The sequence below is a fragment of the Brienomyrus brachyistius genome, chromosome 4, assembly GCF_023856365.1.
Source record: "Brienomyrus brachyistius isolate T26 chromosome 4, BBRACH_0.4, whole genome shotgun sequence".
Taxonomy (NCBI): Eukaryota; Metazoa; Chordata; class Actinopteri; order Osteoglossiformes; family Mormyridae; genus Brienomyrus; species Brienomyrus brachyistius.
The window spans coordinates 25,594,099-25,621,028 of NC_064536.1; the positions used below are offsets into that span (position 1 = coordinate 25,594,099).

At 47.5% G+C, this 26,930-nt stretch overlaps 2 protein-coding genes across 6 annotated transcripts in view; one reads left to right on the forward strand and one right to left on the reverse strand.

Moving 5' to 3' along the window:
• The window catches only part of zc3h3 (zinc finger CCCH-type containing 3), a 30,319-nt gene extending 14,004 nt beyond the window's left edge, over nucleotides 1-16,315 (reverse strand). The window contains exons 1-6 of one of the 2 annotated variants that reach the window (XM_049010419.1): nucleotides 16,201-16,315; nucleotides 14,042-15,365; nucleotides 13,749-13,894; nucleotides 5,391-5,544; nucleotides 243-421; nucleotides 70-154 (exon numbers count right to left, since the gene is read on the reverse strand). In XM_049010419.1, coding sequence (XP_048866376.1) covers nucleotides 70-154; nucleotides 243-421; nucleotides 5,391-5,544; nucleotides 13,749-13,894; nucleotides 14,042-15,365; nucleotides 16,201-16,246 — 1,934 coding nt within the window. In that variant the 5' untranslated portion in view covers nucleotides 16,247-16,315. Of the gene's footprint in view, nucleotides 1-69; nucleotides 155-242; nucleotides 422-5,390; nucleotides 5,545-13,748; nucleotides 13,898-14,041; nucleotides 15,366-16,200 lie in introns of both variants that reach the window. The other variant, XM_049010418.1, reaches the window with a different exon arrangement.
• A 110-nt stretch (nucleotides 16,316-16,425) lies between these two features.
• Nucleotides 16,426-26,714, forward strand: cyldl (cylindromatosis (turban tumor syndrome), like). Of its 4 annotated transcripts, XM_049010423.1 has the most exons (16): nucleotides 16,426-16,832; nucleotides 16,939-16,969; nucleotides 17,530-17,996; nucleotides 18,917-19,201; nucleotides 19,283-19,364; nucleotides 19,880-20,061; nucleotides 20,658-20,817; nucleotides 21,445-21,586; nucleotides 21,682-21,792; nucleotides 22,702-22,802; nucleotides 22,937-22,997; nucleotides 23,714-23,843; nucleotides 24,236-24,344; nucleotides 24,427-24,545; nucleotides 24,746-24,950; nucleotides 25,485-26,714. In XM_049010423.1, the coding sequence occupies exons 3-16, from the start codon at nucleotides 17,550-17,552 to the stop codon at nucleotides 25,667-25,669; spliced, it is 2,319 nt and encodes a 772-aa protein (XP_048866380.1). In that variant the 5' UTR covers nucleotides 16,426-16,832; nucleotides 16,939-16,969; nucleotides 17,530-17,549; the 3' UTR covers nucleotides 25,670-26,714. The 4 variants fall into 4 exon arrangements, with proteins under 4 accessions (XP_048866380.1, XP_048866381.1, XP_048866382.1 ...); XM_049010424.1 differs by lacking the exon at nucleotides 16,939-16,969; XM_049010425.1 differs by lacking the exon at nucleotides 16,939-16,969 and having other exon boundaries at nucleotides 16,426-16,727.
• The last annotated feature ends 216 nt before the right edge of the window (nucleotides 26,715-26,930 follow it).

The following is a 26,930-nucleotide window of genomic DNA, read 5'->3' on the forward strand; positions in this document are numbered from 1 at the left end:
TATTTGGCCCCACCCACCTGACTCAAGCCCAGCCCATCTGCCCCACCCATCCAGCCTAGCCCCACCCACCTGGCCAGGTATCTGGTGCTAGAGCCTCTGCTCAGGCCATTGGGGGAGATGTGAGCTGGCAGGTCCTGAGGAGCAAGGCTCCTTCCTGTGGGGGGGGGGGGGAGGTGACATTATTCTGTTGGCCTTGAGCGGCAAACACACATGACCCCAGCCCCCGGCGGCTCCATCCTCACCGATTCTGAGGCGGGGGCTGATGGTGGGGGAGCTCGGGGACGCCGTACGGCACAGCTTGTTGGCAGAGACACGGTACAGCGCCCCTCCGATCCAGCGCATGCCCCTCCCCCTCCACGGACGCACACCTTGATCAGGGAGGGGTCCCGGGGGGGTCCGGAGCCTGTTTTGTAGCAGCGTCCTGGAGGAAGAGAAGGGAGCGGGTGTTTTATTATAGACGAGTCATAAGAGGCAGTGTGGCTAAACTCAATAAGTAAGATCTGCATCTGAATAAACAGACAGACAGGAGGGGGGGCGCCACTGTGTGCATTCCCATCTGTGGGGGGTGGGCGAGGGGGACTCAGCATTATGCCGTGTGATGAACAATCTGACTTTGCTTTATGGGACGTGCAGGAATTGCCACCCCTGATACTGCCACAATTGCCTGTTTGCTGCTGCAGGAAATGCACAGGCAAGTTGGTGAGAGGGAGGTCAAGCACAAACAGAGTTCATGCCGCAACCTCTGGCTTGCGCAGAACCAGAGGTTCTTGAGTTCCAGGTTTAAGAAACCCTGAACAGCATTGTTTCAGAGTGAAGCCCTGCATCCGGAACGTTCTTCAGCCTTCAGAAAAAGGGTGTCATTGCTGTTAAGTACATTCAGTCTGGCTTAAATAAAGTACTACATCTGCATTATTTATAATATTATTCTCGTCCCTGAGTCAAACAGTTTCGCACAGCTGATAATTGTAGACTTCTGCTCCCTAATAGGACTGGATATTTAACATGGCAGTTTGCGTGCAGCGGTTTTATCAAAGGTACAACAGATAAAACCTACTCAGGACACGCAGTCAGTCCGGGACGATCCAGATGGAGATGGGTGATCTACGCCCCACGGGCCACGCTACATGGATCCAAATGCAGATACTATTAATGTAGGGGAGGTTGAGACGGTATCTGATTTCTCCTGCTTGCTGGGGGTTCCTATGGGAGCCTAAATTATCCCGCATGCTGAGAATTGCGGACGAGGCGGGGGGTAGGGGGGTGTTACCTCGGCTGCAGCTTGATTCAGGAATGAGGGTGATCTGAGCGCTATAGGGCTGGGTACATAACAATCAGCAACCCAAGATCAGACCTGCAGAACCTGGGGCGCTTTCTGTTAGACCCTTAAACTGCATGTTATTTGTGTTCACCCCTACGGGTTGACGTGTGCGTTTAGTGTACGTTTCCGAGATGCGCCCACAGCGCGCGTGTTGCCAGGCACGCAGACACGTGCCAAGCCAGTGGCATGAGGCAGCCGGGTCCGATGCCAGCATTAAAAATGTGTTTTATACGGCAGTAAAGATGCAGGGTGGCGATACCTGCGCTTACTGGGGGTGTAATCTGGCCTCGCAGAGCCCATTATAAGGAAGGCTGGCTGATAACACGGCTCTGTTGACACACTGAATTTTAATGGCGCTTATTAAAGCGAATAACCATCCAGTCGTCTTAATGACCTCGTTTGTTTGTCAAGCCTCCCACTTGGGGTGAGGATGTGGGGGGGCTGGGGGGGGGGTAACATTAAACTGCAGGGGCCCTTTGAGCAAACCAACAGCTGATGCCGTGCCCAGACCCAACAGGCTGGCTCTGCATGGCAGTGCCTGTGGTATTAAACACGCACTGCAGATACTGGGAGAAAGGGGGCGTGGTTGTTAAAGAATTACACTCCAGTTACAAAGTTGAGGTGCAGATTGGCTGTTTTGAGAAAAGAAAAAAAAAAACAAACAAACACAGTGATAGAATCCACAGAGCGCAGTGCTGTGTTTAGCTCCGCCCCCTCCATGCACTCAAGCTCATTGCGGTAGATCTGAGGGGCACGTCGGCCCCATATATTACAGAGCAGGGGGCCTGGTGGTTTGGCAGGGGTAGGGAAAGCACAGTGTTAGCAGAGGCTGGGCACCAGCACGAAATTATGGCCACTTAGTGGTAGAAATTAAGCTGTAACTATACAGCTGTGATTTGGTATCTGTGATGCTCAAGTGCCTTATTTGAAATGCTGTAGCATTTGCACATAACCTACACACATATTCCCACATACTATAAATCATTTTATAATACCTAATAACTTATAATACAGAATAATGACAAGGAAAAAATGTGTTACAGACACAACCATCGTAGTACATGTAGGCTGGGGTGCACCAATATGGTTTAACTTTTAAACTGGATTACATCAAACTTTAAACCTAGCTTGAATTTAGTTTACAATTAATCCTGGTAAATCTAAACCTTTGATAATCTCAGTCTAATTTGCACTTAAACGTATATTAAATTCAGGTCTGTTGCACCAGTGAATTAAAACCTAATATAAAGGTGGATTTGCAGTCATATTTAAACCGCCCCTCGAGTAGGTTTATGTTAGGTCTGTTTCCGTTTTATTAACAACATGGCTATTTTTCTTTGCTGAGTGGGATTGGTGGATAGAGTCCAATCTAAGAAAATTTGAGACAGGTTAAACCCAACTGAATATTTTAAAGCAATACTGAGTTTTCCCAGCGGTGTCGATTTACAAAAGAGTGCATCATTCCCAGTGGGAAGGTCAGACCAGCTATCATGCATGGAAGTGAGAGGAACTCCGCTGTACCTCCACTTCTTCAGTTATCAGATGATTCATGGGCATCTTCTTGGAGTCTGCAGAAACAGGCACCTTCGCAACTCCATAGCTTACTGATTGACTCCAAGCACCGGGACTAGCATGGAAGTTACATGGAAGTGCAGAAGAGACACAGCGGAGCAAAAACTGAGCAGACTGAATTATTTTTCTACCCCAATTACATTTAATGCATCAATTAATACATTTTTTGCTTGTGTCTCCATATTTCTGCATCGGAAAATTCGATCGCTAACCAATGTACTTCTATCTAATTTCGCAGGTGCCGGCAGTGAAACTTGCCAGCCCTTATTAGCATGATAACGTTACGTTTTTTTTGTTCTGTGGAAAACGAAAATGAAAGATAGGTCTGCTGAGCCAGATTTAATAAGAATAATGAACATGGCACGGGTCATGTAAGTAAAATATAAATAACAGGTCTGCCGTTTTCATTGCGATAAATCCCTCAATATCTAACGAATAACTAACAAACTTAACATAACTTAACTGTTTTAGTGTGGTGGTGTACTGTCATATAAAATTATGTATGAAGGTTAACCTATCAACTTTCAGCATCTCCCGTGCTTATTTTGATAACTAACCCAGGTGGTGAGAATGGGGAACTTTTTCATAATTGAAAGGACTACTGCTCTATTAATGTCCGAGGTGTTTGTAAAAGAGTAAAGTAATTCGGGATAACTCAAGCAAAAGTGCGGTAAAAAGTTCATGAGACATTTGCATTAACTTTATTTAGGGCCATATTTATTTAGCCTAGGATGCATCATGAGTTTGTCTATATTTTGTCTGAATCCATCATGGCGGACATTGAACCTAAATGAATCCTATTTCAATCATAGTTTAAACTGGGTTAACTAATCCAGGGTTAAAATTAAGATGTGCAGCGCGTCTCTGATTAATTAACCATCAGTTTAAACCTATATTTACTAACCTTACATTAAGTCTAAACCAGGATTCATTTAATCCATACTGGTGCAAGCCAGCCATAGAAAATATACTTATAGAGTATATAAATTCTCTCTCTCTATCCTCATGAATTCAATCAAGTTTTGCCTTTAGAAACTTTCAGGATTTTTTTAAAATATTTTTACATTGTGGTTGGTTGAATCTGCAGATGCGGCATAAATTCATGATTGTGAGGAGTTGCACCTCCTGGGAGAGCATGGTCACATGACCAGCGCCTGCCATGAGGGGGTGGTCACATGGCCAGCACCTGCCACACAGGAGTGGTTGCATGGCTGCCTCCTCCCCCCAACGCATGGTCTCATGGACGGTTCACAAAGGGGCCATCGCATTGTCTGCACCACCCATGGGGTGTAGTCACATTGTAGGCTCATCCACCAATCAGAACGACAGAGGCTGTTTTGTTTATTATTTTAATTCCTCAGGCTATCAGGGCATTACATTCCCTGACTGAGAGCATATCTGATGTACACGCCCCTTCTGAGGGGGGAGAGCGCGGCAAACCGAGGCGGTTATCAAGGCAGTAATGCAACACCTGAATGTTATCAGATGGTCACTGTGGTCAAGCACAGGCAAATGGCGGTGACCTTTGACCCTGTAACTCCCAAGGATGAAACAAACAGGCAGCATAACTAACCAGCTCTTGATTTCTACCGCTCGCTCTCTCTTTCTCTCTCTCTCTCTCACACACACACACACCTCTGTGCTCTCTAACGCATACTTATTCCCAGACACAGGCCTGCTGTGTGTAATTACACCTTCCATACTGAATTATGTTACCACCTCTGACGAGAGTAATTAAGGAGACAGCAGAACGTCGTTGGTGGGGGATGGGCTCGTTCCGGGCAGTCGTTACTCAGACCAGTGAAACGAGCCGCTACGTTTGTGTCTCTTCAAGTGAACTGAAAACCAAAGCCCCCCCCCCCCCCCCCCCAAATTCAGTCCCAGCCAACCCCCGGTGTGTCACAGCGAGAGTGCAGACAGTGCCCCAAGTGGACAGCAGGTGGTGCAGCGACTAAAGGCAGTCTCTCTCTTGAGGAAGGTACAGAGATCTAAGAGCATCACCGCCCGAGCAGCCCTCCAGAAAGCGCTGCTAAATAATGGAGCCGGCCTCTATAGCTCCCCGGGGAACCCTGAATAAGGCATCCCATAATTTAGGCTCGTGGTCTTGGCGACGGTAATGGCCGGACGCAGATTCTCAGTAGAGCCCCTCTCAAACTTGCATTCATCGTTTAATGACAGCAGAGGAAGCAGAGGAGGAGAGAACAGAGGAGTCAGAGGGAGAGTGTTTTTGGAAGGACTGATTTGTGTGTCTGTGTGTATGTGTGTGTGTGTGAGAGTGAGTGAGTGAGTGTGAGAGTGTGTGTGAGTGTGAGAGAGTTAGTGAGTGTGTGTGTGAGAGTAAGTGAGTGAGTGTGAGAGTGTGTGTGAGTGTGAGAGAGTTAGTGAGTGTGTGTGTGTGTGTGTGTGTGTGTGAAAGTGAGTTAGTGAATGAGTGTGTGTGTGTGTGTGAGAGAGAGAGAATGAGTGAGTGTTGGAGGATGTGTGTGTGTGCTGTGTTTACCTGGCACACTGCACCTTCTTGGTCCTCCAGGAGAGAGTAGGGCCGTATGACGGGCTATGCGTGGCTCCAGGGAGCCCTTGACGGGTCACGATCTTGTACCGCGTCTTGATGACTCTCAGGGAAGCGGGGCTGCGTAGCGTCGGGGAAGATGGGCCTGGGGAGGGAATCACATGCACAGCGGAGTGAGGACAATCGCACACTGACAGCTGTGGTGTTTAGTAGGCTTAGCCAGTATCTAATTATTCATACTGGTTTTTGGTGGTTCAGGCAGTGCCCAGGGAAAAAATAAGACGCATTCCTTCAGTCAGCCTTCAGTCAAATGTGTACGTCAGAACAGGTGCATAAAGTTGTAATATAGCATCAGTTAGTCAAATGTAGTATGGAGTACTTAGTATAAAGTAGGGGTGGAATGGTTCACAAAATTCATGGTTTGGTACAAATCTCGGTTTTGGGTTCAGCATTTGGTGCAATTTCGGTACAGCAGGAAAAACAAAATTTGGTTTGAAATTTATTATTAATTATGCAAACAACCCAATTAAGACATGTCTAAATAAAACCTAACAGATGCATATTTGCAAATTGTAACTCTGGGACTGCCTGTAATAGGCCTTATGGCAGTCCTTTGTAAGTATGAGTTACATCAGATGTTCACCCACTGACGTCCAGGGCTTTCTAAAGCAATTTTATTCCAGTGTCTTGCTGATGAAATTTAAATACTTTTGCACGGTATTTCGACTGAATACCGTGACAGACCCTCAGACCACATAAAGCCTCAAATTTACGAAATGGATGACAACTAACTTAACTATTGCGATACAACCAAAGTCGGTGAACAGCTCAGGCGTGCACCCCCTTCTGGTTGTTGGTGGTACTGCAGTGTCAGATAACGGTCGGGCAGCCAAAGCCGTGAGAGTGACTATAGCCAGCTTATGTTTTCATGCTGTAACAGCTACTGACAATACTTCAGTAAAGCATATTGGACATTCAAGCTCAGAATGTCATCCTGCACCTATGGATGTAATGGGTTTGTATGAATCTGTGAAGGGGGGTGTGGGGTTACAGAGCTATTGCTTCCGAGCCCCCCAAGAGGGAAACAGAGGGCTCTCAACACTAGTCAGATGAGTGTGTTCAAAGGGAAACCCAGAGACCTGTGCTGGGCTCAGCGCTGAGATACCTTGCTCACACCATAGCAGTGCCCAAGTCAGTTCCAAATCCGGAACTAGTTCCACATGTTTCCACAGCAAAAACTGGCCCTGAACCAAAAAAATGGTTCTAAAATGGCACCATAGAAAAGCTGGTCTCAGAATTTGTAAGCATAATGTCAGCAAAAGTGGGACGGGCTATCACGTATAAACCTTCCGCACACCTGAAAAATTCAATACATGACTGACATAGTTTTGTCTAATATTGCCAGGGCCGGCAGTGAAGGTGAGGGCCCGCTGGTTCTGATCCCCTGTCTGGCCAGAACCGGAGGCAGTGAGCCTGGTTAGGCTCCTCAACTGTTCCTGGGTCACTGTTCCTCCCCCCTCCCCCAAACACAAGCAGCTGTTTGTGGGCCTGATGGACCATACAAACTGGCCGATCCCAGAATCGGCAAGGCGCTGACCCCAGAGGACGCCTGAGGTTATGAGCCTGACCTTCCCCTCCCCCACCTTCTCCATCATGTGATGGGTCACTAACACACTTAAGCTCTTGCTTAAATGGGGCAGCCACGTTTCGGAGGGAGGGGGCAGTGTCGCACACAAGTGAAAGTGAAATCCTGCTGGGAGGTACAAGCAGCAGCGACAGCCGGGGGCGATGTGAAGCCCACCCCCCTGCTGGACGCTGACTCCCACAGGGCCCATCTTCACGCCACTGTCACCGCAAGGGGTGGGCTGTAATTGGAGAAGCGGCAGGCCACAAGGCAGGGGACTGGCATAGGGGCTGGTTGCACAAACCCTAGAGGGCTCATTTTCAGCCCGAAATAACCCACGGGGAGTAACTAGGGGGCAAGTGAGTCCTAATCTAAAAACACAAACAGATGCGGTCATGATCACGGTCAGGCACACGGAAATGGTCCAAGGAAGCCTGACCGCATGACTGGGATTTTGAATTGGGGATCACCTGACCACAAAACCATGTGACTACACAGTCACCTGACCACATGAACACCTGGACGTGTGCCACTAGGCATCACACCGGCCATGAAATCTGTAGTTATGGTGCTGGCAGTGGAGCAGTTCGGGGTTTGGTCAGGCCCTAAGCCCACCTGGGAATTACCCCTCTCCCCCAGTCCATAAAAACGTCGCCCTCTGCTGCCGCCTGCAGGAATATGCACTGATTAAATGCGTTTTACATGAATTATTCAGCCCAAGCTGAGGGGATGTTGCCCCCTTTCCCAACGGCCATAAAGCAAGAGGCCAGAGCCCAGCTGGGGGAAGGTGGGGGGGGGGGGGAGGGGGTACCATGTGGGAGCTGGGATTTATTACTGGAATAGGAGTAGTGGGGGGACGCAGGCAGAAAGGCCCCACCTGACATGGGAGGGGAGATTATTACACTTCACTCCGCTGAAACACATGGCAGCGAGGCAGACACAATCGCTAACCCCTCCCCACATGCCCTCCCCACAAGGACCCACGCACTGAGAATGACCCCGTGACTGTGGGAGGCCTTTAGTGAGTGTGGAGATAGTGAGTGCACCAGCCTGCGAGTGTGTTTGTAATTATTATACTGTGGGGACCAGACAGCCTCACAATGTGATAAAAACATGTACATTTTTACCCTGAGGGGACATTTTTCCAGTCTCCACAAGGATATCTTGATTTTCTAAGAATCTGAGAATGCAATCAAAAAACTAAAAATGCCAAGTCTTGTATTTTGTTTGGTTTCTTATGGTGAAGGTTAAGGGTGTCATAGTTGGCATTAGGGTTATGGTCATAGAAATGAATGGAGAGTCCCCACAGAGATATGAATATATGGACCATGTATAGGGAGATTCCTGGACTGCCTGTCGGTGAAAGAGCATCTCTAGGTAGGGAGTGTGTGTATGTATATCTGTGTGTGTGCATGCAGTGTTGAGAGCTGCATGCCATTTATTGTGAAGATGAGATAAACTGTAGTCTTTTGTACTCAGGTCAGAGGTGGCTGAAGACGGTCGGGCAGGTGAGAGGACGCTCACGGGTCCTAAGACGGTCGGGCAGGTGAGAGGACGCTCACGGGTCCTAAGACGGTCGGGCAGGTGAGAGGACGCTCACGGGTCCTAAGACGGTCGGGCAGGTGAGAGGACGCTCAAGGGTCCTAAGACGGTCGGGCAGGTGAGAGGACGCTCACGGGTCCTAAGACGGTCGGGCAGGTGAGAGGACGCTCACGGGTCCTAAGACGGTCGGGCAGGTGAGAGGACGCTCACGGGTCCTAAGACGGTCGGGCAGGTGAGAGGACGCTCACGGGTCCTAAGACGGTCGGGCAGGTGAGAGGACGCTCACGGGTCCTAAGACGGTCGGGCAGGTGAGAGGACGCTCACGGGTCCTAAGACGGTCGGGCAGGTGAGAGGACGCTCACGGGTCCTAAGACGGTCGGGCAGGTGAGAGGACGCTCACGGGTCCTAAGACGGTCGGGCAGGTGAGAGGACGATCACGGGTCCTAAGACGGTCGGGCAGGTGAGAGGACGCTCATGGGTCCTAACGAGCTGCCTTCCAGCTGTGCTGGAAGTGACTGAACACTCAAGTTCCAGTGAGCCCGGGGGGCAAACATATGCACCTGCATTCACACTCCATCTATCCATCTGCTAACTATTTATGTGAGGGGGGGGAGGCAACGCAAAAAATGCAAGTGCCCTCTTGTGGCCCTTAAGAGAACAAACCCTGGATCGCAGCATGAAGCCTTAAATGAGCATCGAGGAACCTAATTAAATTCATAAACAACCACGATTTGGATCCCTTATAAGCAGTAAAATGTCACCATGCAGGAGTAACAGGGTCATTTTAATTACTGTTCATGCATCTTCAAAACTATGTGCGCATGTGGTATAATAGAAGCTTAATTATCTTTTATGATGCTTTAAAAATATTTTTTATATAGCTGTTCTTCTGTAAACTTTAAGAAGTGCTGAAGTGAGGCATTTGGGGGAGGATCGCTCCCCATCCACAACATCGGACTGGGGGGGGGGGGGGGATGTCAAATCTCAAATTAAAGAATGGATCCAGACGGACCACTGATCTGTAGATTTAACACGAGATGGAACCAGAAAGAGAACCACACTTGGGAGAGAATCACACCGAGACGATCAGACTGATCAGCAGATTTCCACCAGATTCCCGGTGGAAAATAGAATCTGGTTCTGTTTCAGCTGGAGGATTTCCACTGAAGGACGCCTGGGGGTGGGTGGGTGCCGGAGCGACTTCCTCAGCAATCCCAGCATGCCGTTTATCTGCTTTATTGGCTTATTTGCGCACGTCGGGTGCGGCCTGCGATTCATTACACCGCTAACTGCTCACTTACGCTTATGTCGCCTTTAAATTAAACGGCAGATAACCCAGCGCTGGAATACCGGCCTCCCTGCCAACCTGGGAGGGGGTCTGGGGGGGCAGAATAAAGAGGCAGCCCAGCACAGGATGGGGGGGGGGGCACGTCAGGTTGCTTTAATGCTCATCTTTAACACGCTCGACGGCCTCGTCATTAGTAATTCAATTTGCTCTTTATTAGGCTTCCCTTATCTACAGGACCGTGCACAGACCACCAGCCCCCCCACCACAAATGGCATCCTTCTCATTTGGGGAGGGGGGGGGGCATCAGCGACTAGAGAGAGACAAACAAAGGAATGGAGAGACCATGCAGGTTTATGTAGCATTTAGCCAAGACTAAACACTTTGTCTATCTACGGGATGTGTGGTAATGTTCAACTCCATCTGAACCCCTGGAGGCATTTCGGCAGAATCATGAAACGAGGATCCCGGATCCTTATGTTAGACAGTGCCGAAGGATGGGGGGACTCACTAGATTGTGTTTGTACATTTAGCTTTTTAGCTAAGGCAAGTAACCCATTCATAAGCACCTTCTCAGTGATAAGATGCCAATCCCGCTTTGGGGACTGGAACCGGCAACCTTCTGGATAACCTTAACGTGACGGCTATGCATGTGTCAGTGTTGGGATGCTAGGAAAGGGTGCGACTACGCCATGTAACAGGGTGGGGTCTCTGGGGGGGGGGGGGGGGGGGGCATAGACCACAGGCTCAAAGGGGGGCCAGGAAATGCCAGGTAGCAGACAAAAAGAGCCGTATTATCATTGTTTTAGAGCAGTATTTCTCAGCTTGGTCTTGAGGGATCCCCAGACGATCCATGTCTTTGCTCCATCCTTGGGGTTGGGGGGGCAACTTCCTGCTCCCTGCCACATTTATGTTTGCTCCCTCAAAATGAGCAAGACTGTGAACCGACTGGGGAACGAGTTGGAGAAACATTTACTGGGACACGGCACAGAGAAAGTGCAGAAAAGGAATACAGGAGGAAGAAGACAAAAAAAGAGGAAGAGGAGCACAACAGAGGTAGCTCACCCCCGCCCCACCCTCTACAAGAATAAAACATCTTAATGGTGCCAAACGTGTGTGGATATTCATTCACTGGAGGCAATTACACTGAGATAGGGACGTGGTTAAGAAAGGGCTGTAAAGGCGTGATTGCGTTCCATCAGGCCAGGCCCCTATGCCGTACTTAGTTAAAACAATCCAATTTGCAAGGGATAATTATATATTAGCTCCCCTTTATCGTCTGGGCCGATGGAGTGCATGGGCTCGATAGGGGCCCGGTACCAGGCCCAGAACGGCTGCAAATTATCCTCTATCGGCACCCGCTTGCTACTGCTGTTGAATGGGCCGATCCATTACAGTCCGCCTACGACGAGTGAGGCATTGGGGATGCTGACACCTGCTGGAGGGAGAAGGCAGTGTGCCTCAGGTTCAGCACATGGTCACTTAAAGTTTGCTGCGATGAGGTCCTCTTACATTTACCTGGGTTCTAATTCACCAGAGACAACTGCCATTTTACTGTATATTTTGGAACTTGCTGTAGTTTCTATACAACTGACTGCTGGAACCACCTCCCAGTGAATATCAGAGATGCCCCAAGAATAACCCGCTTAAGACTAAACTTAAAAGCTTTTATCCATCCATCCATCCATTTTCCAAACCGCTTATCCTATTGGGTCGCGGGGGGTCCGGAGCCTATCCCGGAATCAATGGGCACGAGGCAGGGAACAACCCAGGATGGGGGGCCAGCCCATCGCAGGGCACACTCACACACCATGCTCTCACACATGCACACCTACGGGCAATTTAGCAACTCCAATTAGCCTCAGCATGTTTTTGGACTGTGGGGGGAAACCGGAGTACCCGGAGGAAACCCCACGACGACATGGGGAGAACATGCAAACTCCACACACATGTGACCCAGGCGGAGACTCGAACCCGGGTCCCAGAGGTGTGAGGCAACAGTGCTAACCACTGCACCACCATGCCGCCTTTAAAAGCTTTTAATACATTTTAATTAAACCTGCATTTTTCATGATTGTGGATACTGCACTTTTATTCTTTTTTTATGTTTATATTTTAATTTGATATAATTTTACTTCTTAATTTTAATGGATGCAGAGAACAGAGCAGAGATAACCTAACCCAAGACCCGGCAGCAGGGGGCAGCAGGGAGACGTCCCTGCCACTGCTCTGCCACCAGGAGACATTCTGGGGTTAAAGGGGCAAAACACTGATAATTGGTGACCCTGCAGCTGACCTATGGGCACTGGAGGAGGTGCGGCAGGCAGTAATGCCAAAAGCAGGTCAACACCTACCTGTATAATCAATTCTGTTCTTTATCCCAAAAACTAACCCCCAAGGACTGTTACCCACATAACTGGAACCCCTAGAACTGTTATTTTACCACACACAAGGGCTGCCGCGATTAGTCGACGTAGTCGATGACATCAACACTGAAAATGCGTCAACATCAATTTCAAATAGACCCGTTGTTCTTTTTCTTGTTTTTTTAATAAAATTACCTTTGATGTTTCTAAAACACTAATTATAATAAATGTTTTTCTTCAATACAAGTACGTAATTATGGGAGCAGTTCAAATTATCGCAAAACACAAAGGTGATTTGTACACTGTGCAAAGTTTGATGGCTTACCATACTGGCACGAGCGCTATGCAAGAGAGAAAACACAGAGGTTCAATTGCGGATGATGGGCTGCCAAGACAGCCAAAGGCACGTGAAGTGTGGTCTAATCACGCTGACTTATTCTACACTGATCGACAGTGCCAGATTGTGTTTGTGCGTGTCGGGCCTGTTGGGAGCAGTGTAGTTATCGAAAGAAAAAAACTGAAAGGAATACAGGAAGTAAAAAAAATTAAAATGCGAACTATATTTACCACAAGAAAATGACTTTAATCTGCAAAAAGTACAGCCACCCAATGTCTTTTTACCTTGTTTATCCAATATATCGTTGCTTGTTGTGGTTGCTAAGCTGTACATTTCTTCACCACAACTTCAGTTCTTATTGCTTCCACGATTTACCAAAAGTCACATGTGACTCGCTCCGCTAACCGAATTTAATAAGCATAAAGATACGTTTTGGGCACCACAATACGCATCTCATTAATACTTTAGATGCACTACTAATCTGCTTATCGAATTCTGGGCAAAAAAGATGTCAGAAGAGTGCTGAAAAGCCGGCGTCCATTATCGAAAGCCATATAATGATATACAGTTTGTTGTAGTCAAAATAAAATGTACTTAATTTAAACGGTTAATTTAAACATTCAAGTTGATATTCTGAAGGAAAATCAATCATTTAGATTAATCAACCAATTGGTAAGACCAGAAAATCAGTAGAAAAATAGTAATTACTGGCAGCCCTACCATTCACTACTTAATAATTTACCACACATTTACAGGCACCTTATACATGCACGTTGTCGCCATAAAGAGTCAGTGAGTGTATTTCATATTTACATTGTGTGAGATGTAACTTTGTATATATAGTAACCAACACAAACACTGTTTCTCCACTGCCTGCATTTTATGGGAACTAAGTGCTGTTTGGTCTTTTAAATGTTTTTCTATTCATTTTTATGGTCGTTTTACAACTGCTGGACAAGCAGAAATCGCAACACAATTTCACTGTACCTCAGATGCTCTCACACACCATGTGTCCATGCAACAAGTAGACACGAGAGTGCACTACACAGAATACAACTGCGACAGAAGAACGGAATCCGATAGGACGACATCTCGAGCTAAATGAACAGCCCCAACATTTCTGCACAGGCACGAGACACCCCCATATTGGTAAACATTCCCAGCCCCCGCCATGTCGGCCTCCAACTCCACCTACCTGCCCTACAGAGGCCTGGCGAGGCCGTCGGTGAGAGACGGCACAGTCTGTGCCTCCCGATAGCGACCAGGCCCCGCCTCCCAGCCGGCTGACTCCGCCTCCTCACTGAGAAATAGCCGCCCATCACAGCCGGAACTGTGCTCACGCTGCTGGAGAGAGAAAGTGTGAGAGGAGGTGTTACATACAGGGAGGGAGGGTATAAACAAACAGGCCTGGCCATGATAAAGTTAGGAAATGGTAAAATAAATTTCACCTTCGATAGGTGGGTGTCTGAAAGCCGCCTCCATGCTTACCTGCCGTAGGGCTTCCCCCGGATGATCTTCATGCGGCTCTTGAGTCTGAAACTGCCCGTTATGGGGGACGTCCCACGTGGTGTCCTGTCTGAGCTCCAGCGGTATGCCGAGCTGCCACCCTTAGCCACTGCGCCCTTAGCTACAGCGCCTGCTGCCTTCCAGCAGTACACTGAGCCTCCACCCTTCGCCATCGTGCCCTTAGCCACCACGCCCGCCGCCTTCCAGCGGTAGCGGCTGCTATGGGCCGCAGCGGCAGCAGCAGCAACAGCACTCGCCCCAGACAGAGAGCCTCTCCTGGGCTTGGCCGCCTGAGATGGGCTGGGTTTAGGCTTCTTCGCGGGCATGTCTGGTCCCCGAGGGGACTGCAAACGCTTGGATGGCCTTGCTTGCCGTCCTGCCACCGCAGACACCCATGTGTACTTCCCGGCACTCGTGAGCCGGCACTGTGGTGGCGAGAGGCTTGGCCTTCGGGGGGGTTTTCTGTCGATGCCTGGCACTCTGCTCCCGGCAGCTTCTGAAAAGGAGGGGGCGGCGGCCGGCACCTCGCTCCCCTTCACCCAGGTGAATTTGGACCTCTTAAGTGGGGCTGGGTTGCCAGGCAGTCTGCCAGGATTTGCTTTCGCTCCGGAGGGCAGCTTGTGCTGAAGCTGACCAGAGGGAGCTGGAGGAGGAGTAGTAGGAGCGGCAGGAGCTGCGGAGCCAATTTTGGGCTTAGCCAAGGAGCCTGAAGTCCCCAGGAGGAAAGGCACACTGAAGCTCGGCCCACTTTGGGCTTCCTGTTTCTGGACACTGGATGTCACCGTGCCTGCAGGCCTGAGGCCTTGCTGAGCCATAATTAAAGGGGTAGCTTCAGCTGTGGGAGCAGCAGCCCTCGATAGGCCGGGCTTACTCACTGCAGACAGGCTTGGTTGTCCTGTCGCTTTTGGGAGACCAGCAGTACCTACAGGAGACCTTCCCTTTATTCCCTGGCTACTTCGCTCCTTGGTTATAGTTGCAGGATGATCGGTATTTGTGATGGGGGCAGGCTGAGAGCTTGCAGATGTGGTTGGCGGCCGTGCCACCACTAGGGGACCCTCTTGTCCAAGGCTGGAGCCAGACGAGGAGGGATCTGTGGCACCACTTAATGCTGTGGCACTCCGGTTGTTGAGAGAGTACTTCTTCCTCCAGTGTCCCACGGGCCGGGGTGCATACAGCCCCGGCCGAGTGGGAAAAGAATGGGGAAACTCAGCACCATGACCTCTGCCTCTAGAGGGCACTGGATTCCGCCACTGACCAGCACCTGATGGTGTGTTGCCATGGATACTCTTGTGGTTATTGATGAGACCTGAGTTGGAGGAGACAAAATAAATTAAAAAAAAAAAAAAAAAATCGAAATTTAATCTATAGGATTCTACTGATATGTGTGCATTAGACATTTGAATTTTCCCTCACAAATGCAGTGAGTGTCTTAAATGCAAATGATTTTCTGTAAATTTGCTGTTTACATCGATTAATCAATAAATGCACTTTAAAAACTTTCCAATAAAGCAATGTATGAAAAATAATCATACAACCAACTTTATATATCAGAAATCTACAAAATGCCAGCTGAAAAGTAAAAATCTTTTTGGATGTCTATCGTTGCGATCTTTTATTTTTAATCTCACATCCTAGCAATTGTGCATATAACACGCAAAACAATTTACTTGCTGACGGCTGAAAGTATTTTTAAACAGCATCACGATTCCTTTTCTTTAATCAGAGAAAAACAGCACGAAACACACAGATAACTATGTTAATATGTGCTACAGTGCGTGTGTGTGTAATATATATATATATATATATATATATATATATATATATATATATATACACACACACACACACACACGTAATGGGCTGTACAGAGCATTCTGAAACTTACAAACATTAATATTTAATACTATAACATATACAGTTTACTAACTGTCTCGTAGGTTAACAATACTAACATTCGTTGATGTTGTTAGCATTCACTCAGTGGGTGGTGGTTTGCTAGAGAGCTAGCTAACTATGACTTAATAGCATATTTTGCCACAAGTTATATAAATGTTGTTTGACATTCCCAGCACATCCACTCTTTATTACTACATAGATTTGAAGGCAGTCACGTGCGTGAAGAAAACGATCCAGTAACTTACTTTGTAACAGTTCGATCTGTCTCTTCAACGATTCTCTCTCCTCCATTTCTATAAATGCCAAACTACGCGTCTACAAGTTCACCCAATCAGAGGAAGGAATCGTCGGGTCGTCATCCAATCAGGCAGTTCAGACTTCTTCGGCATGCCTTATGGGAAAATGACTTTTTTCGATGACTTATGGGAAATTGAGTTGATTTTTTTTCCAGCCGTTCAGAAAGATTTTCATTCTTAATGTTTTGTCAGTTCGCTTTGCATTGCTAAGCTCTCACTAAGAATCGTTTTCATATACGCAGTGTAAAGTGCATTACTTTTCTCTTGTTTTGTAAAAGCACGATTGTGTTTGTAGACATGTCATTTCTGGAATTGATATTCTGGCTTCATACTTGCATGTGACGTCAGTGACATTAGTTGACAAACAGGCTGACTGCAGGACGATATTTTGGTGAAAACGAAAGCGACGCAGGGATTATCGTTTTTGTTGATTGGGAATCTGGAGGGGACACGTTTACGTGACGGGGACACTGGCGGTGAGAGTGTTAAGCAAATCTTAGCGGTGCTGATCAGCTGAATTCAACTAGGAAGCACAGTGACAGGAAGAGCTGTGTCTCCGATCGAAAGAAGCAGCGCAAACTGTAAGGCGGTGATACATAATTCATCTAGCTAATGGGGATAAGTGGAGCTTGAAGTGGCTGTCGTTCTTTTATAATCGTTATTTTATAATATTTTTTTGTTATCCAGCAAAGTTGGTGTCAAGGCGATAACAGAAAATGTATGTATCCCACAGCAGTGGTTTCATTTTCATTTTGCTCGTTATCTAGTAATTGTCATCCATAAAAAATAGGCACAACGATTTATTTTAAAGCACAATCCATAGTTACTACCGTATTTTCTCTAGATGTACTTCACTATAATTATGTAGCTTTTGTGGTGAACTAAGGAAATCAGGCTAGTTCCTCAAAATGTGCCGAAAGCTGAATGTCTCGCGATGGTTCGTGCAGCTGTGTTTCTGCCACTTTTAGTTATTCTAGGTGGCATGCAACAGCAGCTCTACTATTATTCAACAAAATACCACATGGGCCACGAGGGGGAGTGTTTTCGTGAGCGCTTCTGGTTGCTTCCGTCGAAATACAATTCGGCATCCTATCTGGGGTATTCTTTTCCGTTGTGACCTGTACTACCTGGAAGAAATCCCAGGCTCCCTGTAACCCTGTTCAGGATAAGTGGATGGATGGATACTTGTAAATGGATTTCTTACATTCATTGTTGTTGCAGTTTTTCCAACTAGGACTATTATCATACAGATTATTGTTCTTTTTCTGCTGTTTGTAGCTGGTTACTGCGCCCAAACAATGGCAACGGAGAACAGCAAGGAGTATGTGTACTTCATCATCTTGAAGACAACCACCCAAAACTCTTCAGTCTTTTCTGGCCATATATGCTGCATTTTGCAAAGAATCTACAATTCCATTTTGGATTCCCCGGAAGAGCCAAAGAGATTACCAGTGAGATGCATTTCTTACAGTTTTGAAATACATGTTGAAGCTGAAGCCCTGCAGCTATTAACAGTGAAAGAGGCAGAGCTGCTGCTGGCCCTGGACAATGAAGAAGAACGGCTGAGGACTTTTCAGGAAAAAGAGCGTCTGGATTTTGCCCTCACCCTCACTGAAGGCACCGCTGTGAGCGTGGAGGTGACCGGCGCATGGTGCGATGGGGTAATCCGCTACATCGGGACAATCACGGACACGAGGATGCCCATAGCACCCATATCAGGAACTGTCTTTGGGATTGAACTGGAGGTGAGGTCCTGCTGGTGCTCACTTTTAATATTTATTCATGGAGCTACGTGACAAATGTGAATAGAATGGGAAAAAAACAACAAAAACATATGCATTGGCACTGTGAAATAATACATGTTAATCAGACACTTTTATCCAACGTGATACACAGTTTGGAGTGGAGGGTCACCCTGTCCCTGAAGAAGTCGTGGTTAAGGGCTTGACTTAAGGGCAGAGGTGGGGATTCGACTAACTGACTTGCAACTCGACTTGGACTCAAGTCATATATTTGATGACTAATGACTCATCTTGGCAAAACTGATGGAAAGACTTGGACTCGACTTGGAGTAGAGGACAGGCGACTCGAAACTTGGACCTAACTTGGGACATATGACCCCAGAAGACTTGAGGTTATAGTCCCCTTCTGGATGCCATAACATTAATTTTATCATTTCAGTGTATGTTAATTCTCAGCTGTCTGCATTTTCATTTGGCTGAACTCAACCCAACTTGGACTTGATTTACACATTTGATGACTTGTGACTCATCAGTCTGCCAGCCACAGGATTTGAATTCTCAACCTTCTGATCATGGTGTCCTAACTTGCGTAGCCACAGAATATAGCACTTTGTATCCAAATTTATTAGCTTTTGCTCTCACTGTGCATCCCATCTGAACTACACAAACATCTCACTTTTTCCAAGGCCAAAAAGGCGAGTACTTGGTAGTCTCATAGCTTTCACTGCTATCTATCACCTACAGGGTTTAGGCCTGGGCTTACCCCTGGGCACTCCTGGTCAGTTGGACCAGGGCCTGTAGGCCACCCTTACTGCCTATGATTGGCTGTTAACCTTCCCGGATGTAAACAAACAGGCGTGCCTGGGTTGTGTGCCGGCATTGCTTAGCCCTTTCTCAGCAGGCGTGTCACCTTCTCTTCTCAGGGGAAATACAAAGGGAAAGGACAGAACGACGGCACATTCCGAGGCCAAAGGTACTTCACCTGTGGTGTCAACTGCGGTGTCTTTGCCCCTTTCACCCGAATCCGAGGCACGGTCCAGAAGAAACCGGATTCCCCTCCATCCAAGAAGCACGATGCCGAAAGCCAGATGGAGCCTCTCGGAATTGGGGACAGGGTGACATTCTTCATGGAGGATGACAAGGGACGCCACGGTACTGTCTTAGGGCTGGAGATAGAGCAGGATGCGAAACATGTGCTCATCCAAATGGTGAGTTCTGATTGGTCGATAGGTGCGGTCACCAGTTTATATATGTGAACGTTACATGTGACCTGCGTCTCTGTCCCACAGGATGGAAATGAGAAGGGGGAGGATGGACAGATCATGCATCTGCCCATCGACTGTGTCATCCGGGAGGAGCTGCTCTCTCCAGGTGTGCCCCGGTGTGCCGTACATGGGGCATGGGTGTCCTGGCAAATTCTGGGGGCCCAGCACTTGACAGAGGCTGTGTGAATATTTTAAATATAGGGGGGGGGGAAGGTGACATTTTGTCAGTTGGCCCAGAATGTGCCCCTCACCACATCACTTCCTGTTTTGCCCCATTATGGCATTTATGAAAAGTAACATTGACTTCATTGACAGGGCTGTACAGAGCTTGTGTTGCATTCTGGTTTTCTGTAAAATCTACGTAAGTAGGACCCAGAAATATGAATTACTTTTCTAAATAGAATTCTTGCACACCCAAAAATAAAGTATTGTTTTCACCCCAAAATCTGAATTAAGTCAGTATCAGAAGATTTGAATTTAATATCAGCAGTTCAGTATTTCAATTTTAGTCAGCTTTCAATCTGTCTTAACACCAAGTATGTTTGTAAGGTTTTTAACTCACTTTGAGGCATAAAGAGATGTTGGTGTTCAAACGTGTTTACATGTGTTTGCTCTAAACAGCGGACCTGAAAGTGAAACTGCCCCCAGATCAGCCATTGGCATCGAGTGTGGATGGAGAGGCTGATGATATCAGCCTAAACTCAATGGTGCAGGTGGAGATGACTGGGAGGAAGGCGTACGGAACGGTGCGGTGGATCGGCAAGCTGCCGGATAAGGAAGGGATCATGGCCGGATTGGAGATGGTGAGTGTGCTCATTCTCGCCCCCTGTTGATCAGAAGTAATGATAACATTGCTTCATGTTTTTATGTTTTTTAAGGGTCTAAGGGCCCTATTTTCCACAAGTGGCAAGCGCAATGTAAAGTGTTTTTGCTAGTTTCGTACTGGTACATTTGTCGTCAAAATATCATGCTTTTGCACCCGATTCCCATTTGTAAGAGTGGTGTTTCGTAAATGAGGTGTGGCTGGGCACGTTGTCATTTTAAGGCAGCGAAAAGGCCACCTCTGACGGTAGCTCATGTGCCGCTGCACTTTAAAGGTGAGGCGACATGCCATTCCGATTGGTTTATTGCATGTTACGGCAAAAACACACCTGATTCAACTCCTTGCACCTCCATTGTGCCAAATACCACAAAGCGCTTGAGCTAAATCATTTGTGCTGGAACAGGGAAAGAGCTGAGCTACACAGGGCTCCGCCCCCCCCCCCAGGACTGGAGTTCGACACCCCTGCATTACATTGTCAAAACAGAGCCCCAGAAAGATAACCTTGAAAATACTGCCTGTGATATTCCAGTGCACAGGCTTCTTGCCTCACGTCTGTGTCCGTGTCTCCCTGCCCAGGAGGAGGACCTTGGCGTCAGTGACGGCTCCTTCAAGGGTCGCCGGTTTTTCTCCTGTCCTGCCAGAAGAGGCCTGTTCATCAGGCTGTCCTCCTGTCAGCCCGACACCCGCTTCCTCCCCCCGAAGGCGGATGAGGGGGGGCCATCCAGCAAGTTTTCAGGTCACAAGACAGAAAAACACGCTAGAACCTACCACAAATGACTACTTTTAGACCAGTGTTTCTCAACCCAGTCTTCAGGGACCTAAGACAGTCTACATTTTTGGTCCCCCCCAGCTTCCAACACACCTGTACCAGGTATTCTGTGTTTTTGATTGGCTGAGAGCTGGGAGGGAGCGAAAATGTGGACTGCCTGGGCGTCCCTGAGGACTGAAATGACAAACACTCATTTAGACCAAACTCAGATTCATCTTATACACGAATGGGCTAATGTCATGCGGTGTTGTGGAAGCTAATGCATCCCAGATTTAATCAGTATCAGATTCTTTACTCGCAGATTACAAAAAGCGCAACGAATTTCTTTTGACGCAGATGGTGGCATGACGTACCAAATAAACATACGATTTAAACAGGGTGAAGTAAATTATAAATAAGATGATATTCTGTTCTCCTTTTCACAGGCAAAATGAACTGGCTGGATTCGTTTTGTTCCCCTGTATTATTTTGTGTGTGACTTTGAACAATTCCGGATTACATCGGGGTCCTAGTATGAGTTTGGTTTAGGCTGGTTGCTGCAGGCCGTTTATTCCACAGCTGTTTCCACATTAAACACTTCTTCTTTTTCTTTAGACATAAATGGAGCTGATGACAGGTCCGTGTTTGGCAACGTCGCCCCCCTCAGGACAGACCAGGTACAGCAGCTGCTGATAGGCAACATGAAGGGCATCCAGGGACACTGCAACTCGTGCTACATGGATGCAGCCCTCTTCAGGTCAGAGAGGCACAAGGCTCCTGCACACGTCGCGACAGCATGTCATGTGGGAGGGGGGGTCCGACCGTCACCCTGTCCCTCTTTCTTGCCCCCAGCCTGTTTTCCTGCTCCTCCGTGCTGGACTCCTTACTCTTCAAGTCGGCTGGCTCAGTAGATCAGTCCGTCCAGACCATCCTTCGAGAAGATATTGTCAACCCGTTACGCAGGTAACCCCTCCCCCACCCGGTCGTTGGTTAAGAGATCATGACACCCCCACTAGGGAGTTACTCGTCCTATGCCTCTTCTATGCAGGGGGGTCATAAAGGAAAATTCCAAGGGCCGCTGACAGACACCATTTGATTATTCAGAGTTGGGAGGTCCATGCAAGATGGCGCCCAAAATCCAAAGTGGCACCCCTGCCTCCATGACTCTTTACTCTGGCTCAATGGGCTAAACCTGTATGCCTGTAGCCAGAAGGTCCTTGATTCAAACCCAGCCTCAGCACGTCTGCAGGTTCTTGAGAAAGGCCCTTAACCCCCAGCTCCCTGGGCGCCCTGACAGGTGGCTGCCCCTCACGGACAGCTTACTCTACAAAGAGCAAGTTGAGGGAGGCGTAAAAAAGAATTTTCCCACGGGGACAATAAAGGAACTAAAGGTGTTAATTGCTATATGAGTATTTATCACTGCAGATAAGAGACAGTACTCGGTAGTTTTAGTTAATTATACTTGTTAGGCTGTTATATTTTTTTATTTTAAAATTTATTGTAGATATTTTTACAATGTGTAAATAAGCATGTATTAGGTTTTGATATCCAAACTCATTCACAGACACATTGCCTTTGGTTTCTCACTGTTCTTAATTGTGTTGTTTTTATAAAAGTTTTAATAATAAGCTAAATAATGTCAAAAGACATTTAGGTTTCCTTAAATATTGAAATTACACCAAGCCCTGAACCTAAAACCAAGGTTTGTACTGAGGTGATGTGTACCATTGCAACCCTAGAATTTATTTGTAATGTGCAAAAATGTGCTCCACAAAGTGTAATGACATTGTGGGATATTTTTCCGCTGCCGAGTCATCCTGGTAAAGTCCTCTTTCAGAATTTACCTCACGAACTGTCTGCGTGCGCCTGCAGTAAGGGCTTCGTGGCGGAGAGGAGCGTCATGAAACTCCGCAAGAAGCTGCAGGCCAGCAGATACATGACCACAGGCCCCACCTTCACCACGGACGAGAAAGGTAGCATAGCGGAGTGCTGGGACAAACTCGACCTGGTCCAAGCGCGGACTGGTCAAGGGGGACTTCCTGAAAGCCCTTCGATCACAGGAAGTGGAGACCATCTGCCGGTAAACATGACGTTCATTCTCTCACAGATCCAGAGGAGTTCCTTAACCTGATTGGCCACATCCTGCACCTGGAGCCGCTCCTCAAGCTGTGAGACCCTACCCTCTGGCAACCTGCCATCCTGGCACGGCTAACAGTAGCTAACGCATTTTCATGTTTACATAGGGTGACCTGTGGGGCTTCGGGTCCTTCATTTAGGTAGCTTGACGTTTTCCTGTCTGTAAAACGAAATATTACATATATATGGTGTTTCTTTTATATATGTAAAAGCTCACATATCTGGCAATGTTGGGATTGAGACAACTTCCGGACAGTTGAATGCTACTCTTGTAAAACACCGAACTAGAACATTAGTTCTTTTATACGCACATTAGTAATTATTACACTGTGAGATAAACAGCCGGACAGGTGGATACACAACTAAGGTGTGTTGCTGCATGAGTGGCACTGGGCATGAGCAGTAACTGTCATATATATAGCTCAGCAATTGTCTTTGTCATTTATTTGTTATTTTTCTTAGGTTATTGTAAATGTTAATAGAATAATCTTATTATTGATAATCTTTATTTTTCATACTGATGTTTTAGAATCTTCCCAGTTACTTGAATGTCAGATATGAGGGCTTGTACTGTATCTTCATGAGTTTAATTCTCACTGAATAATACTTCACCAAACTGTACAGACACCTGGACCCTGTCCTCCCTTTCGTCCGTGACAGACTGTCTGTCAGACATCGGCAGGACAGAAGCACCACTCACTGGACACTTAATGTAATTACTGTAAGGTACTGTTCTCTGAGCCAACAGGTCGACGGGGAAGAAAGTGCAGGAGAGTTTCTGCTATCAGATATTCCTGGATCAGGACAGTCTGGTGCTGCCCACAGTCCAGCAGCTTCTGGAACATTCTTTTTACAGCAACTCCCTCAAATTAGCTGAGGTAAGTGTGTGAGTGTGTGAAGGGGGAAATATTTGAATGACTTCCTGGGCTTTATATATGTAATTTATTATATCTGGTGGAGACGTGGAGTTACAGGCCACTGATTGCATTAGCATCTGTCAGTGGGAATTCCCCCCTTCTGTCCAGGGTGTCTCCCAGCCTTGTTCCTCTCCCCCCACAACCCTGGCCAGGATGAGAGGCTGGAGAGTGGATGGATGGATGGATGCAGTGTGTGTGTGTGTGTGTGTGTGTGTGTTCAGCATGGTTCAGATGGGCACAATGAATGGTGTTGGTTCAGTATACCCACCACTACTTCACCTGTCCTACATGACATGTACCTTGTGACCGAAGCTGAACACGCCACATCCTCTTCCCCACAAATGTCTGTCCAGGTACCTTCCTGCCTCATCCTGCAGATGCCCCGGTTCGGAAAGAAGTTCAAGATGTTTGATAAAATCATCCCCTCCCTTGAGCTGGACATCAGTGACCTTTTGCTGGAGAGTGAGTGCAGTGCCAGCGCCCTCTGGTGGATGCTTGGTGTAATGCATGCCATTCCCAGGTACAGTGATACTGCTTGTTGCAGATCCTCAGGAATGCGTGCTGTGCGGAGAGCTGGCTGCAGTGGAATGTGCTGACTGCTTTAGAGACCCTGTCTTTGGGAGCACGGGCTTCAAACAGTTCTGCAGCACTTGCACAAAGCAGGTAGGTCGGTCGGCAAAACCTCATAATCTGTTAATGAAGACGCCTTGCCTCAAACAGGCACTGCCTCTTAACTACTTTTATGCCTCCATCCACTATGCTGTGATGGGTGCATGAGCTGTGATGTGATTGGCTGATGGCATTCAGCAACAGATACCGTTCGCCCTGTGATTGGTGTTTAACTGGGGTTCCCACCCCTCCAGGTACACCGTCACCCCAAACGAAGATCCCATACCCTGTGTACGCTCACCCCCCCAGAGGGATTCCAGCAGTCAGTCATCATCCCCAGGGAGAAGCTACAGCTGTTTGCAGTGCTGTGCATCGAAACCAGTCACTATGTCTCCTTTGTCCGGCATGGCTCAGAGCCCGAAGACTGGATCTTCTTCGATAGCATGGCCGACCGGAAGGGTGAGTGGCATCTATGTGCCTCTGCCTGCCTGTCAGACTTTACCTGCTCATTGTGAATCTTTGACCACCTGTGACTCTCTTTCTGACCCTCTGTGACTCTCATTGACCATCTTTGACTCTGGCAGTCTATGGCTCTCTCTGATAATCCGTGAATTTGACCATCTATGGCTCTTTCTGACAGTCTGTGACTCTGTCTGTGGTTCTATCTGACCATCTGTAACTCTAGAAAGAGTCAGAAGACCATCTTTGACTCTGTCTGTGGTTCTCTCTGACCATCTTTGACTCTCTGATCATCTGTGACTCTGTCTGTGGGTTTCTCTGACCACCTTTGACTTTAACTTTGACTCTTTCTGACCATCTGTGACTCTGACCATCTGTGTCCCTGTCAGTCCCTCATCTGATGCTTGCTCAAATCCATCTTGAAGAAATACCCACACATTGATCATATTCAGAGAATCTGGCTGTTGTTTCTGGTAATCAGCATATTTCAGCCCACCCCCTTGACTAAGCCGTGTTCTCGTCTGCAAAACCCAGGCGACCAGGATGGATTCAATGTTCCCCGGGTGCAGCTGTGCCCTGAGGTGGCACGCTACCTGACCATGCCGCTGAGCCAGCTGGCCAGTCAGAATCCGCGCGAGATGGAGGGTGTGGCCAAGCGCCTCTTCTGCGACGCCTACATGTACCTGTACCAGAGTCCGAGCATGGCGCTGTACCACTGAGGGAGCATCGCCCAATCCCATTTTGCCCTGGTCACCGGATCGTTTGTGATGGGTCATGGTCTCCGCTTGGTATTTCTATGATACCAGTCACTTTCTGTCTTACTGGCGCCTGCCTGTGTCTTGCTGACAGGCTACCCGGCTGTCCTGGCTGTCCTTCATGCGATATGTTCTGTTTAGAGACCCCAACAGCCACTGGAGTTGCTACATTATGGTGACCACAGCGTCAGTCGGCCAGCTCGATCTGGAAACTTGGAGCCAGCTGCGATTTCAGATTATTTGCACTGCTGTAATTTACACTGAGACAGAATGAAGAACACTGTACTACAGAACTGCTGTCTGGGAATAATTAAGCTTACCGGTCCTAGGAAATGTTTTTAAGTGCCTGTCGAATCCTGTTCCCAAGAAGTGCCTTCTGTTAATCACAGGGAGCAGAACATACCTGCTATTAATCATTATAAATGGGAAGCACCTGCTATTAATCATTAGGAACAGGAAGTACCTGCTGGACCAAATAGGATTTGCCTTGGTTTGCACATGAGATCACATCTCCTGTCCATGACTTCGGCTGCCACACGGTGGCGCTCTCTGTTCTTAAACTGCTTTTTGAGACACAAACAAGTCTAGATGTGCCAAAATTGTGCAGTATATATATATATATATTTTTTTTTTTAGTCGTGCACAAGAGCTAGATTTGGGTTTCATCCCAAATGTTCGTGAAGGTAAATTATAACTGACACTGTCCATTGTTTGGGTTTTTCACAAGATGATGCCCAAAATGTTTTGTAAATGTATGAATTCTGTAAAAAAATAACCCGGTTGTGCTGAGGCTCTGCTAGGTGATTTCCTTTACCTGCTTTGTTCAAAGCCAGTGAGTTGTTTGATTAAATAATTCTGCCGAGAAGCTGCTTGCCGCTGGTCTACATAAAGATACCGGTGGCTCTGGGGACAGGGTTGGGGTAGCCCTCCCTCCCAGTTTAAGTTTGCTTTGCATACTGTATCTTCAGAATGTTAATAAATGTAGGCCAGAGGCCTATGAAGGAATTGAGACCTTATAGTCTTATCTTCTTTGCTGTCTGAAATACAATGCGGATCGACATAAAGTATTGAATTGATTGCTTGCTGCCATGACTCCATTGCCCCACCTGCTGGTGACTGTGAGGCACAGCGCACGTTTTGTGTGTTTATGTTCAGTATTTGTATGGATTTGACTGCATGACTACTGCATAAGTGGGTGACCGAGAGAGAGAGAGATCAGTTGGGT

Bases quoted from the DNA above. Each gene is read 5' to 3' on its own strand.
- cyldl (XM_049010423.1), top strand. From the start codon at position 17,550: ATGGCAACGGAGAACAGCAAGGAGTATGTGTACTTCATCATCTTGAAG. The intron at 20,818-21,444 runs GTCACAAGACAG...CTTTTTCTTTAG, and splicing joins GCCATCCAGCAAGTTTTCAG to ACATAAATGGAGCTGATGAC. The intron at 22,803-22,936 runs GTAGCATAGCGG...ATTCTCTCACAG, and splicing joins CTTCACCACGGACGAGAAAG to ATCCAGAGGAGTTCCTTAAC.